The following is a 16,062-nucleotide window of genomic DNA, read 5'->3' as shown; positions in this document are numbered from 1 at the left end:
TTTGAGGTACAGAGAGATTCACGTGCAACTGATCTAATTAGGATTTATTCTCAGCATATGAACTCATCCCAAAGGCAAAGGAAATTGAGGGCTATGTGTCTGGACTCCTCACTGCCCCCCAGGTCTCAATTTGGGTTCTGATTTCAAAAAGTTAAAAAAAAAAACATACAACTGATCCAGACGAGCCCTACTCTAAAGTTTGTCGATTTGTTCTGTAGTTTGGAGCAGTTAGGGATTGAGTGGTTTTATATTTGGGTTGAAAATGGAGCAAAAGAGTTTTTTTTACAAATACATAAGTCTAGGATAAGTAGATCTAAGTCACCTCTGAATATGATGGTGAGCATGAGAATGAGGAAGAGGAAGATGAAGAAGAGGAGGAGGAGAAAGAAGAAAAAGATAAAGGAAGAAGAAATAAGAGGAGGAGGAAGAAATGATGATTATAATAATGATGAATAAGGAGGAGAACAAGAAGACCAGTTAGTATTTATGTCACACTTTAAGGTTTGCATAATACTTGCCAAATATTATTTTATTTGATCCTTACAAGAACCATGGAAAGTGCTATTTTTTGTTCCCATTTTTTAGATAAGAAAACTGAATCAGATTAAGGTATTTTCTCAAAGTTATAGTTAGTAAGTGTCTGAGATTGTGTTGAAACTCAGGTCTTCCTGATTCCAGACCTAACGCTCTAGCCATTGGGCCACATATACTACTCATGAGTAGGCCAGATAAGAATAAATGGGCTTGTAGAATTTCTTTGTCATTAGGAGTATACTCAGAGCTGTAATTTGGGGTTCGTCTGGGATGCTGACATCTATTAACGATGGATCTTCTATTCTAAGCTACACAGCTACACAGAAACAATTAAGTTCAGCACCTAGTTAGTAAGAATAATGGAAAATAAAAAAGAAAGTTACAGTTACCTCCCCCTGGTGGCCACATCCCAAAGGAACTCCTTCCCATGTACCCCTTTTTTATTTTGTCCCAGAAACCTCCTCAGCAATGGTTTTGTGCACTGTCCATCCCACCCTCCAAATCCCTGCAAATGAACCAAGGAAGTGTTTCTTCTGCTTGCCCTATTATCAGAATTGCTGGTTATTGCTCTGGCTGCACATTGCAGAATCATCATTATTCAAGTTGTTATTCCCTAGAGAAGGAGCCCAGTCTAACCACTGCCCACCCATGCCATCCCTGCAGAAGTACTCATGAAAACCAAGCTGGATAAATTCAGCAGCAGTTGATGGCAGAGGTGAGCATAATCATTGTATCTCCAATAATCTTTCTTCCAAGTCATTCTGCACCCTTCAGAAATATTCTACTCCTCTTCATCAACTACTACTAAGAGATCTGGGACCAAAGGAAAATTAAGTCAGAGCTGAAAGGGGTCTCTGAGATCATGGGGTTCAATCCTCTTTTTTAATAGGAAAGGAAACTGAGACCCAGAGAGGCACGCTGTCTTTTTTTTTTTTTTAATTTAATAGCCTTTTATTTACAGGATATATACATGGGTAACTTTACAGCATTAACAATTGCCAAACCTCTTGTTCCAATTTTTCACCTCTTACCCCCCCACCCCCTCCCCTAGATGGCAGGATGACCAGTAGATGTTAAATATATTAAAATATAAATTAGATACACAATAAGTATACCTGACCAAAACGTTATTTTGCTGTAGAAAAAGAATCAGACTCTGAAATATTGTACAATTAGCTTGTGAAGGAAATCAAAAATGCAGGTGTGCATAAATATAGGGATTGGGAATTCAATGTAATGGTTTTTAGTCATCTCCCAGAGTTCTTTTTCTGGGCATAGCTAGTTCAGTTCATTACTGCTCCATTAGAAATGATTTGGTTGATCTCGTTGCTGAGGATGGCCTGGTCCATCAGAACTGGTCATCATATAGTATTGTTGTTGAAGTATATAATGATCTCCTGGTCCTGCTCATTTCACTCAGCATCAGTTCGTGTAAGTCTCTCCAGGCCTTTCTGAAATCATCCTGTTGGTCATTTCTTACAGAACAGTAATATTCCATAATATTCATATACCACAATTTATTCAGCCATTCTCCAACTGATGGACATCCATTCAGTTTCCAGTTTCTAGCCACTACAAAAAGGGCTGCCACAAACATTCGTGCACATACAGGTCCCTTTCCCTTCTTTATAATCTCTTTGGGATATAATCCCAGTAGTAACACTGCTGGATCAAAGGGTATGCACAGTTTGATAACTTTTTGAGCATAGTTCCAAACTACTCTCCAAAATGGTTGGATTCGTTCACAACTCCACCAACAATGCATCAATGTCCCAGTTTTCCCACATCCCTTCCAACAATCATCATTATTTTTTCCTGTCATCTTAGGAGGCACGCTGTCTTGTCTAAAGTCACTCAACTTGGCCAAACTGAGAATCAGACTCATCCTGGGGCCAGCTAAATGACTAGTAGATAGAGGATTGGCCCTAGAGTCAGGAGGACCTGAATTCAAATTCAGCCTTAGACTTTTAATGCTTTCTAGCTGTGGGAGACAAGTCACTTAACCCTAATTGCTTGTAAAAAAAAATTATATATATATATATATATATATATATATATATATATATACACATATCCTTTTACTCAAAATCCAGCATTCTTTCCACTATATCAGAGAACCTCCTCATTTTAAATATAGGGAAACTGGGGCTCAGAGAATGGAAAACTTATTTATTAAAGCTTTTTATTTTCAAAACATATGCATGGATAATTTTTCAACATTGATCCTTGCAAAACCTTGAGTTCCAATTTCCCCCCTTCCTCTCACCCCCTTCCCTAGATGGGAAGTAATCTAATATATATTAAACATGGTAAAAATATATGTCAAATCTAATATAGACATACATATTTATACAATTAGCATGCTGCACAAGAAAATCAAATCAAAAAGGAAAAAATGAGAAAGAAAATAAAATGCAAACAAACAACAAAAAGAGTGAAATGCTATGTTGTGATCCACACTCAATTTCCTTTTTTTTTTAATTTTATTTTATTTAATAGCCTTTTATTTACAAGTTATATGTATGGGTAACTTTATACCATTAACAATTGCCAAACTTCTTGTTCCAATTTTTCACCTCTTACCCCCCACCCCCTCCCCCAGATGGCAGGATGACCAGTAGAAGTTAAATATATTTAAATATAAATTAGATACACAATAAGTATACATGACCAAACCGTTATTTTGCTGTACAAAAAGAATCAGACTCTGAAATATACAATTAGCTTGTGAAGGAAATCAAAAATGCAGGTGGGCATAAATATAGGGATTGGGAATTCAATGTAATGGTTTTTAGTCATCTCCCAGAGTTCTTTCTCTGGGTGTAGCTGGTTCAGTTCATTACTGCTCCATTAGAAATGATTTGGTTGATCTCGTTGCTGAGGATGGCCTGGTCCATCAGAACTGGTCATCATATAGTATTGTTGTTGAAGTATATAATGATCTCCTGGTCCTGCTCATTTCACTCAGCATCAGTTCGTGTAAGTCTCTCCAGGCCTTTCTGAAATCATCCTGTTGGTCATTTCTTACAGAACAGTAATATTCCATAATATTCATATACCACAATTTATTCAGCCATTCTCCAACTGATGGGCATCCACTCAGTTTCCAGTTTCTAGCCACTACAAAGAGGGCTGCCACAAACATTCGCCACACTCAATTTCCACAGTCCTCTCTCTGGGTGTAGATGGCTTTCTTCATCACTGAACAGTTCAAACTGGTTTGAATCATCTACTTGTTGAAAAGAGCCACGTCCATTAGAATTGATCATCGCATAATCTTGTTGTTGCTGTGTAGAATGATCTCCTGGTTCTGCTCATTTCACTTAGCATCAGTTCATGTAAGTTTTGAATGAAAAACTTTGAAAGAAAGAGGCTTCCAAGGCAGTCTCAATAAAACTTTGGATAGAAAATGCCATCTGCATCCAGAAAAAGAATTATGGGGATTGAATGTTAATCAATACATGCTATGTTCACTTCTCTTTTTTCTGCTTTTTTTTTCCCTCTCTTGTGGTTTTTTCCTTTTGTTTGGATTTTTCTCTCCTAACATGATTCATAAAGAAATGCGTATTTAAAAAATTAATATACATGTATAACCAGGAAAAAGAAAACAATGATATAAAAAATAAAAATGGCTCATAGTCCCCTAGGAAGCTATTGGAGTGTTTTTTGTTTTTTTTTTGCTAGCCCAGTTCAAGACTTTTTCTTGGAACTCCACTACATTCTTTCCCTTTTGTTGGGAATTATTCACAGAAGGATGCTGCAGACAGTCCTGAAGCTGGATTTCTTTTGTTGTTCTAGGGAGGTGCATATGTGATCAAGCTCCTGGAAGAATTTGGTGCTAACTGCTCCATTCTGGCTATGGTATTCTTGGAAGCAATTGCAGTTTCTTGGTTTTATGGTAAGAAGCACCTTTAAAAAAAAGACTCCTTTGGGGAATGGAGAAGGGAAAAGAGACTCCCCATGTCTCATATCTTTGTATAACAAACTAACCCTATCAGCGATCAGAACCATGGTACAGATACCTATTAACCCATCAGTACCACATTCCTCACATCAGATTATTTATGTTTTAGCAAAAAGAAAAAACAGAAAAGAAAAGAGGGGCAGCTAAGTGGCTCAATGGATAGAGTATCAGGCCTGAAGTCAGGAAGACCTGAGTTCAAATCTGACCTCAGGCACTTAACATTTCCTAGCTGTGTGACTCTGGGGTTTCACTTAATCCCAATTGCCTTAGCAAAAAAGAAAAAAGAAAGAAAGAGAGAAAGAGAGAGAGAAAGAAAGAGAGAGAAACTGAGAGAGAAACCAAGAGAGAAAAAGAAAAAGAAAAGAAGGAAAGAAAGAAAGAAAAAGATTATTTATATTTAAGCAAATCTTAACTTATCATTTATGGTGCCTCCAATATAAAATAATTCCATTTTTCCAGATCTAGTATTATTTGGGTCACTCACTTCCAGGTCTTGGTTAAACAAAAATTTGATTAAAGGCTATGGAAGCAGAGTAATAATAATAATAGCCAATAAATGTGTATATTATGGAATACTGAACTTTCCAAACATTCCCTACATCCAATCCCATGGCAAACCCGACTTCTAGGCTGGAATCTGTTTCCATCCTTTCCTCAGTCTCTTGAGTTATGAGAGCACAAGACAACCAGGAAGTTCATTCACTTTATACATCTGTCATCTCCATCCAACATAAGAGCAAAGGCATAAAACAGCTATACTAGTTAACTCACAATAGCCCTAACATCTTGAAGTTTCCTTCTGTTCTCACTGGACAGGCTAGTGTATATTGGCCACCCTCAATTACTTCTCCATCAATTTATGCTTCATGGTATTAGTCTGTTTAGTTTACCTGCTTCCATGGCCCATGTGTATGAAGTCAGAAAGCTTCCAAGCCTGACCTTGCAGGCTAAGGAACAGGGACTTTTCTCATCACTGCCATGTCTCTGATTCTCTAATCCCATCCATCACCTTTAACCCAAGAATGAATAAATGGATAAATAGATGAATAAATGAACAAAAATATTTATTAAGCACTTACCAATTACTTGTTCTGTGAATACAATTTTTAAAAGTAAGAAAGTTCTTATTCTCAAAGAGCTCACTATATGAAAAAGCAGAGAGAATGATCCAAATAATACTAGATCTGGAAAGAACGGAAGTAATGGAGGTATCACAGTGATAAGTTAATATTTCTTAAACAAGAATAATGTGATGTGAGGAGCGTAGCACCGAGGAGTTAACAGGAACCTGAGCCTCAGTTCTGATTGCTGATAGAGTTAATCTGCTGTATAAAGGTACAAGAGACAGGGAGAGAGTCTCTCTGACAGAGGAGCCACGTTAGGAAGCAAGAACGAGGATTTGGGTGGTGGGATTGAAGGGAAAGAGATGGGTGTTCCAACTGCTTACTCAGGGTTAGGCCCCATTCTCAGGGTCGAATCCCTTGCTGAGATTGAGATCAGTGAGGAAGGGAGCTGATAATACTTTGTTTTCCCCACTCAGGAATCCAGCAATTCTGCCACGATGTGAAGGTCATGCTTGGCTATAGCCCAGGCCTGTTCTGGAAGATATGCTGGGTTGCCATCAGTCCTGCCTTCCTTGCAGTGAGTATATCTATCTTTCCTTCAACTCCTGGAGCTGTTTTAGTGCCATCTCTTCCAAGAGCACAAAACACAATATTTATCATGACATTTCTTTCATTACATTCTGAGGAAGGGAAAGCATTAAAACTTATCACCATTTTACAGAAATGAAATTTTAGTGAGACTATGACATATTCCTCCGGGACTTATCATTCCTGACTCATCAAAGGCAAGGTTGGAAAGGGCATTAAAATTCACTCTATCCAACTTCCCAGACTTGAAAAACAATCTAAGTGAGGTAATAATGATGCCAGAATTGGAACTCAGATCCAATATCAGATGGCTTGTTATCTTGGAAAAGCAAGAGCTAAAAGAGGGAAGGAGGAAAATTTGGAATACAAAATCTTACAAAAATGAATGTTGAAAACTCTCTTTACATGTAATTGGAAAAATAATCGAAAAGAACCATCTTATGAACTTAAGTATAGTGGTTAGAATGCCAGCCCTGGCCAGAGTCAGGACTCTTGATTTGAACTCTTCATGAGTTCTCCAGACCTCAGACACTTACTAGCTATGAGATTCCAGGAAAGTCATTTGACCTTGTCTGCCTCAGTTTTCTTCATCTGGATAATGGGTATCATAATGTACTTGTTTGTCCTTCATTTTTTTTTAAGAACTAATGATATAATAATGATGGGGTCAGAGTGCAGTGAGTTCAGTTGTGGCTTATGAGACCAACACAAAATCAGAAGGTTCTATCCCGGGACAGGCACAAATAGTCCATATGAACATTTATAGTGGTGACATCTCTAAATTCCCACATCTTGCATTTCTTTTGATCTCCTGCAATTCCACCTTTCTCATAGAGCACAGCCCCTTCTCTGATAAGAAAAGGCTTGTAGCCTATTCAAATTAAATAGTTTATCATCAATGTGGTAGTTAACTTTGATGCCATTTTCTTCTTCAATGAAAGCATCTGACATCCCAGAAAACATCCTGCTAAAAAGCATGGGAGCAAGCGAGCTAGCCTGCTTTATTCCATTGGTGTCCGAGAAAATGTGAGAGCTTTATCTTTTCTCAGAACTTATGCAAATATCCCATCGTGCAACTGGTGCAAAATATCCCAAAATCCTGTGGACGATCAAATTCCACCATGACCTTCCATAACCGACAGCTTCAAAAGCTTTGGTCAGACTAATGAACATTGTGTCCAGAGCTCAGTTCTGCTCCTGGCATTTCTTCTGGAGTTTTCAGGCAGCAAACACTGTGTTGATCATTCCTCAGCCCTTCTCTGAGCGTAAACGGTTCATTGCTGACATAGAAGGAAAGCTGAATCAGCACAAGTAGAAGAGCAGAAAAGGAGTGGGCAGCTTGCAGAGATTTGTATTTGCTCATCTGGACTGGAATACTCACAACATCAAGATCGGTTTGACAAAAATGATGGAGAAATTCAGAAGCTGCTCCATGAGAAATGAGAATTTCACAGGATTTAACAGCAGGACGGATCATCTGTTTCCAAAAAAGCAGTGTTTAAGTCAAACAAAAAGAAAGCGCAAAGTTTAGAGAGATGAGGATTCTTGGTTCAGTAAGAAGGTAGATGAAATTCAATATTACAGCAATAGCAATAATGATTCAAAGTGCTTCTACGATGCCTGAAGGTTCTTTGTGGACCAGAGAACTCATGCATCTCAATGAATCAGCACTGAAGGAGCCACACTGATCAGTAGATCCTAGAGAGAGGGGCTGAATACTTCCATAACTTTTTCAACAGACCATTAGCAACCAATGCCAAAGCACTGACCATGTGTTCAGAGGGCTGGAACTCTGAAAAGGGGGACTTGAATCTAAGACGGAGGAGCACTTAAGCCTAAGTACCTACTCAATGCGAGATAATGGTTCTATAAACATATATTTAGATGATAGGTGATGTGATTGCTCTCCTGGACTATTGGCACTTGCTGAATGTTTGGTGATGAGGTGATTGTAGGCAAGGATTGGAGGGTTGAGGGAGAGCGAGAGCGTCAAAGTCTCTCTGTCGCAGCACACTGAGGAAGGAAGACTTCAGGCTCCAGACTCCAGAGTCCAGGTTCCATCTTTGACGAGCTGCGTGGCAGCTTGCCTGCCTCCTTCACTTCTCCTCCTAAAGACCAAGGACTTTGACTGATCCTGAGGCCCTCCAGAGAGCTAATCCAGACATTATACATACATATATATATATATATATATATACATTATACATACATATATATATATATATATATATATATATGTCATATGTCTCAGGCTGTAGTCAATCCCTCTCTAGTCAAACTTCCAACAGAAGAAGAGATATATTGAATGCCATTGGGTTCCTATTATGTGACAAAGTGCCCGAATTAGCTCCAGCAAAAATCTATAAGTCAGGAGGGGACACTGCTCATACAGAAGCTGACTGGAATCTTCTGGTTGGTATAACAAGAAGATAGTATCCCCCAGAAGATCAAGGATGCTTCTATTGTCCATTTCCATAAAGGAAAAGGAAACTTGTGATCCTGTAACAATCTCAGGGAAAAGGGTATCGTTCTCTTAGCCACTGCCAACAAGATTTTTGCCCGAGTCCTTCCTACTAGACTGATCCTTCATCTGGAAGAGTCAGTGTGGCTTCAGAAAGGATATTGGGAAAGCACCTATCTCCCAGACATGTTGTAAAGCACTTTGCAAACCTTATAAATGCTAGCGATGGTGATCATGATCATGATCATTATTCCAGACAGAGGAGATAGCCTATGCAAAAGCATGGAGAAGGGAGATAAGGTATCATACATAGGAAAAACCTAGTGGGTCAGTTTGGTTGAAATGGAGTATGCATGGAGACCAGTAATAGGCTATAACCTTGAAGAAGGAGGTGGGATTAAGATTGCAGAGGATTTATTTATCTTTGTTTCTTCCTACTCACTACTTCCTAATACAGTGCTCTACATATCAAGATCACAATAAATGTACATCAAATAAAAACAAATGAGTAAATGGTTCTAACTTCCTTTTCTCTAACTTCCATCCCTCCCACTAGTTTATAATCATCAGCTCCCTCCTGGACCAGTCTCCTCTTGTACTGTTTGACTACCGCTATCCAGACTGGAGCCTCTCCATTGGACATCTAATCAGCGCTTCTTCATGTAGCTGCATCCCCATCTATATGGTCTACAAACTTCTCTGGACACCTGGGTCTCTCAAGCAGGTCAGGAAGGCAGGATATGCCCCCATTTCCTCTCCTGGCCTGGTAAAAACTAATGGTGATTTCTTTGGCCCTCTAGTAATCACTACTACCAAGTTTGGTAAAGGAGGTTGGGGAAAAAAATAACAGAGAAAGAGGTCAAGGTGTCAGTTATTCATAAAGATGCATCTATCTTAACTGGGTCATTGCTGAGGACAAACGCTGTAAGCCCGCTGGAGAGTTTAGTTCCATCGCCTTGAGTAGCCAGGACTGAGGCTATAATCTCACTGTCTTACACCCTAGTCAGTCCTCATCTGGAAGGTTGGGTTCAGTTCAGAACACTGCCAAGTAGGAAGGACACTGATAAGCTAGAGCATGTCCCAAGGAGGATGATTAGGAGGAAGTTCTGGAGCCCATGTTCTATGAAGAAGGGTTCAAGGAACAGACATGTTTAGTCTAGAAAAGAGAAGCCTTTTTTGGAGATGAGATCGCTCTTCAAGTCTCGGGGAAGTGGGATTAGACTAAATCTGCTTGTCCCTAAAGAGTAAGACCAGGCAGAAGTGGTACGAAGGCAGATATAGGCAGCTCATAAGTACAAATCTCCCAACAACTACACTATTCCAAAGTGGAATGGGCCAGTACATGAGAGAATGGATTCCCATGACTGCACATGATCAAGTGAACACAGGGTAATCACTGCCAGAAAATAGTAGAGAGGACTCATTTTCTGATTGTGTTGAACTAGACGGCTTCAGAAATCCCTATTTAAAAAGTTGTAACAGAAGGTTTTGCAAAGGCCAGTGTTGAAAAATCACCCATGCATATGTTTTGTAAATAAAAAGCTTTAATAATAAAAAAAATCCCTAATAAGTTTAAAAGTTGGTCATTCCACTGGTTTTAGTCTTGTTAAGAGTATTAGAGGCAAAAAAAAATTAAATTAAATTTAAAAAAAAAGAGAGAGAGAGAGTATTAGAGGCAGAATTAACCCAAGTCCCTGCTGTCTCAGAGTCCAACACCCTTCCTATACTAAGAATGCTGCTGTTGGAGGGAATGTGAATGAGTAGTATTTTTATTTGTTGGTTTGTTTTTAAAGTAGGCTAATTTTACTCTAAACTTGGTAACCATGATCCAAAACAAATACTCCAACACACAAATGAGAATTTAAAATGATTTACACAAACCCAGACATTTCTAATATTTACAGTTGCTTTTTTTTTAAATGTATGCATTCACTTTCACAAGATAAGGATTAAGAAAATCACAGGTCTGAGCCCAAAGCAAACAAACATCGTAGGTTTGTTGGAAAGCAAGTTCATCAATTTAGGGCTGGAAGGGGATCTCAGAAGCCATGGAGTCCAATCTGATCACTTTACAAAAGAGGAAACAAAGGCACAGAGAGGAAAAGAATCTTTACATGATAAACGGAAGAGGGGGGCAGAAATCTTTCCCTCATGCCAAACTCTATTCTGTGTATTTTTTTCCTGCATTTCATGCCTTTTGTTGCTGCTTTTACTATTATTTTCTTATAAAGTGTCAGATTTTGAGTTTAGAAAACTTGGGGTTAGAATCCTGCCTCTAATATTTTCAAGCTATATGATCTTGGGCAAGTCACTTAAGTTAAGAGCTTCAATTTCCTCATCTTTAAATATAATAATAACATTTATATAACACCTGAAGGATTGCAAAGCACTTTAAAAATCATCCCATCCCAGGAAATTGAGGCTAAAAAAAAAAAAGTTCTGTTCCTTACCCAAGATCACACAGCCAATAAGTATCAGAGGCAGGTCATCCTGACTCCAAGAGCAACTTTCTATCTTCTGGGCCACTCCACAACATGGGTTCAAATCTCCACTGAAAGACTTGTATGTAGAGAGCTTTACAAACTGTAAAGTACACTATGAATCTGCACAATTATTTTTTCCATAGTTGCTGTCAGTGTGTGCTTTCCCCCTCTGATCTGGGGACTGCTACGGTTTTGTACCATTATTTGCAAGGCTATTGTAAAAGGACCAGTGATGGCACTGGGGAATTGGGACCCTACTGGGTTAAGAGAAAGACTAGAGAACATGGCCAATTGCCAATTTCTTACAGAACTGAACTTTGATAAGATCCTGAGAGGCCATTTGCCTATCCCAACAATGTCTCATTTCTACCCTTGTGTTTTCTCCCAGCGCCTGGAGGTTTGTCTGAGACCAGAAAAGAAACCAAGTCAAGGCCAGCAGCCCGATTCCATCTGCCTGCGTCCTGTGCCTCAGCTCCCCCAGATCCACCCAGGCACCTGAAGCCTTCCCGCTGTCCCAGATCAGGACATCCCCTGATGCAAGACCCCCTGACATACATGGGCACACCTCTTCTAATTGTCCCTCATTGTCCTCCTCAACTCCCATCATGCCCTCTGCCCACCTTAGAGCAAGCATTCTTCTCTGCCTCCAAGTTAGACATGTTGTTCCATCTTCACTTGTGCCCAACTCTGTGTGACTCCCTGGATTCTGCCCATTGGATCTTCTTGGCAGAGATACTGGAGTGGTTTGCCATTTCCTTCTCTAGTGTCTCCATTTTACACATGAAGAATTGAGGCAGATGAGGGTTAAATGACTTGCCAGATTCACACAAGTGTCTGGAGCCAGATTTGAAATCTTCCTGTCTCCAAGCCTGTTGCTCTAACCACTGCACCACCTCAATATATCCCCCAATAAGTCCCTGGAATTAGAGTCAAATCTAAGCAAGCTGACAGGGTACAGATGGGTGATGAGCTTGTGGCAGCCAACAAATATTTATCAAATACATAATTACCACTTGCTATGTCACAGCATATAAACACAAAGATGGGAACCAATGTTTGAATTCCTGCGGTAGTCCTGGCCAACTTTCCTTCGATGTGGCAAAGTCTTTAAGTATTTTCTGTGTGTACCAAAGTTCCATTCTGACCTTAAGGATCACAGCTAGAGTTGGAGAGGACTTGAAGTCATGGAGGATAATCCCTTTCATTTTGCAGAGAGAGAGAAGTGACATGGCAAAGGTCACGCCAGCAGTAAGTGGCGGAGGGACAGATCTGAACCTCGTTCCTATAACTCTCAATTCAGTATTCTTTCTCTTACATCACAAGAGTCTCTTCCACCTTAGTTGTGAAAATAGCCTTGATTCAAGACCAATAGTATTATGGAGACAAGCTTAGAAGCACATTTGTAGAATAATAATAATAATAATAATAGCTCACATTCACCTAATGCCTGAAGGTTTTCAAAGCACTCTACATACATGATCTTCTTTGAGACTCACAACAAACTTGGAGTTAAATGCTATTAGTCCACCCATTTTACAAAGGAGAAAGACAAAGGTGAGATGATTTACCCTGGTCATAGTGGGTTTTTCTAAATCTAAATCTACTCCTTGATGCTCCTTGCTTAGAGATCACAAATCTAGAACGACAAAGGACTTTGGGACTTCATCTTACAGAAAAAAAAACCAAGGCTCAGGAAACAACTTGCCCAACCAAGATCACAGTGAACTAGCTCCTCTGACTCCATCTGCCTGTGTCCTGTGCCTTAGCTCCTCCAGACCCATCCAAGCACCTGAAGCCTGATTGCCTTTGTATCCCTTCACATGCTCAGTCCCATCTCAGACCCTCTGGGAAATCCATGTAAGGTCATTTCTGCTTACGTCAGACTAACCGGCCACTCTAGATTCCACATTTTTATGAGAAGCCTGATACTTCTGGGATTGGAAATAGGACAGAGGGCTGCCTTCCTTTTATGAAGGGCAAAGGGCAAAATTAGCCTGTGTTGGATTGACACCAATTGCTCGGCAGTCTGGGCACAACAGTAGGTGAGTGGCCTTTCATACACAAGGAAGTGGCTACTACGGCAGAATTTATACCAAAAGCCAAGGATGGCCCACTGACCCAGGAACTTCTTGGGACATGATGGTGGAGGGGAAAGAGAGCGGGACTTCAATCAGGAATCCTCCCTTTGGGTCCTGGTTCTGATATTCTAGCACACGACTTCGTTTTTTTGTTTTTTTTTTATAGTAACTTTTTATTGACAGAATCCATGCCTGGGTAATTTTTTTTTTACAACATTATCCCTTGCACTCACTTCTGTTCCGATTTTTCCCTTCCACCCTCCACCCCCTCCCCTAGATGGCAAGCAGCCCTATATATGTTGAATATGTCCTAGTATATCCTAGATACAATGTATGTGTGCAGATCCAAACAGTTTTCTTGTTGCATAGGGAGAATTGGATTCAGAAGGTAGAAGTAACCCGGGAAGAAAAACAAAAATGCCAACAGTTTACATTCATTTCCCAGTGTTTTTTTTTCCTTTGGGTGTAGCTGCTTCTGTCCATCATTGATCAATTGAAGCTGAGTTAGGTCTCTTCGTCAAAGAAATCCGCTTCCATCAGAATACATCTTCATACAATCTCGTTGTTGACGTATATAACGATCTCTTGGTTCTGCTCATTTCACTTAGCATCAGTTCATGTAATTCTCTCCAAGCTTCTCTGTATTCATCTTGCTGGTCATTTCTTACAGAACAATAATATTCCATAACATTCATATACCACAATTTACCCAACCATTCTCCAATTGATGGGCAGCCACTCAGTTTCCAGCTTCTAGCCACTACAAAGAGGGCTCTAGCACACGACTTTGGACAAACCATCTCAGCCTCAGTTTCCTTTATTTGTGGAATGTGGTTGGCAATTTTGGTACTTCCTTCCTCCTAGATTTCTGGTGAGGAAAACACTTTCCAAACCTATTATAGATGCGATTGTTTTCTTAAACACTGTTAGAAAATACTGTTTTCTATCTTTATCTTTGAATATTCTTAAGAAAAATTAGTATCAATGCTTCCTATTTCTTTCATGTGCTCAGGTATTGATATATAGTGTTCCAGAAATCCTATTTCTGTTTTAAACTAATAAAACTTCAAACTTTTAAAAAACTGCCAAAGCTTGAAGTCTCTCTAAGAGTTTGGAGACACCTCTGGAAGCCTCTCATGATCCCTCACAACTCTTGTCTTTCACTTGATTCAATGAGCATTTATTAAGCCTTGACAATGTGCCATACATGGGGTAAGTTAAGGACAAAAATGGCAGATGTCTCTCACCTCAAGTCCTTCTCATCTTATAAGGGAGATTTAAAATGGACGTGGATAAGGAAGTAGAAAGTATATAGAGAGTAAACCCAGCGTGAGTTTCAGAACCAAACTTTTGGAAAATCATTTTATTGGCTGTACATATAATAGATTGGAGAAGGGATGGACTTGAGGCAAAGGGCCCAATTAATAAGATATTTCAATAGTACAGGTAAGAGGTAATTAGGTTCTGAGCTAGGATGGGGGATGAATAAGAAAATGCCAATTGGATTGTCATATCCCATACATATCACCATGCTGATGACTCCCAAATGGGTATGATGATCCCCAGTCATTCTCGAGCTTCAGTCCCACATCACCAATGGTTTATTGGACATTTCAAATAAGATGTCCTGTAGACATCTGAAGCCAAAATATCTGAAATCTTTACCCCAAACTCTTCACCTCTTCTGAATTTTCCCTACTTTTGTTGAGAACACTACTTCTTTCAAGGTTCTCAGATTTTTAATCTAGAGATTAAAAATTAGAGATTTCACCACTCCACATAATCAATCAATTGCTAAAGCTGGTTATTTTCATCTTCACCTTTTTTGTTTCCATTGCTTTTCCTATTCATCCCCCATCCTTGCTCAGAACTTCATTACCTCTTACCTGTACTATTGAAATATCTTACTAATTGGTCCCTTTGCCTCAAGTCCATTCCTTCTCCAATCTATTGTATGTACAGCCAATAAAATGATTTTCCAAAAGTATGGGTCTGAATAGGTCACTCCCCTTACTCAATGAAGTCCAGGGAGGGTTCCACCATCTCTAGGATCAACTGTAAGAATTTTTGTTGAGCTTTTAAAGTCCTTTATAGCCTAGCCTCAATCTGCCTATCCGTCTTTATAACATACTACTCTCTCTTCTAAATTCTATGGCCCAGAAAACTGGTATCCTTGCAATTCCTCAGACATGGCACCCCATCTCCTCTCTTCACACTTTTGTACTAGTTGTACTAGTACAGCTGACTCCTCACCCCTACCTCTTCAGATCCCTCACTTTTTTCAGAATCTGCCCAAGCATCCACCTCCATTTACTAATGTCCTTCCCAAAAACAACTTCTCTCTGAATCACAGACTCAGCCCCTGGTTATTTGTGTAATTCATGGGTCCATTTTGGAGGATGACCCCATTTCCACTTAGAAAACTGAGAATACCAGCACCATTGTCTGGACTTGTGCCAGACTGATGAGAATCTGAGAATCCCTTCCCTAATATATATATAGGGATATATATATATTATATATGCATATATATATATATCCAATCAAAGCTAGACAAATCAATGAACTGCACTTGACTGAGCTAAGTAATGCTATTCTCCTTGTAACAACCACAAAGAAAATGTCAATGGTACTGTGAGTAATGTTTGGACAGAATGACCATAGAATATAGTGTTTCTTTTTTTACTGTTCAGTCACATCTTCTCACCTATATTTACTGTTGGGTTAGTTGTGTCTCAACCACATTTTTAATTAACGATTATAGATCACGGGATCTGGAAATGGAATCTTTAGATACCATCCTGCTCAAATTGTTCATTTCATAGCTGAAGAAATTTAGTTTCTAAAAGGTGCCTCCAATCACACTGGTCTAAATCACAAAATGAAGATT

At 39.4% G+C, this 16,062-nt stretch overlaps 1 protein-coding gene across 1 annotated transcript in view; it reads left to right on the top strand.

Moving 5' to 3' along the window:
- The window catches only part of LOC100927144 (sodium-dependent serotonin transporter-like), a 33,969-nt gene extending 22,376 nt beyond the window's left edge, over positions 1-11,593 (top strand). The window contains exons 10-13 of the mRNA XM_023497207.2: positions 4,333-4,432; positions 6,039-6,139; positions 9,168-9,335; positions 11,483-11,593. Coding sequence (XP_023352975.1) covers positions 4,333-4,432; positions 6,039-6,139; positions 9,168-9,335; positions 11,483-11,593 — 480 coding nt within the window. The remainder of the gene's footprint in view (positions 1-4,332; positions 4,433-6,038; positions 6,140-9,167; positions 9,336-11,482) is intronic.
- Positions 11,594-16,062: the final 4,469 nt, after the last annotated feature.

The sequence above is a fragment of the Sarcophilus harrisii genome, chromosome 1 (genome assembly GCF_902635505.1).
Source record: "Sarcophilus harrisii chromosome 1, mSarHar1.11, whole genome shotgun sequence".
Lineage (NCBI taxonomy): Eukaryota > Metazoa > Chordata > Mammalia > Dasyuromorphia > Dasyuridae > Sarcophilus > Sarcophilus harrisii.
The sequence above is the reverse complement of the archived record's forward strand: the minus strand, read 5'-3'. Positions and strand labels throughout refer to the sequence as shown.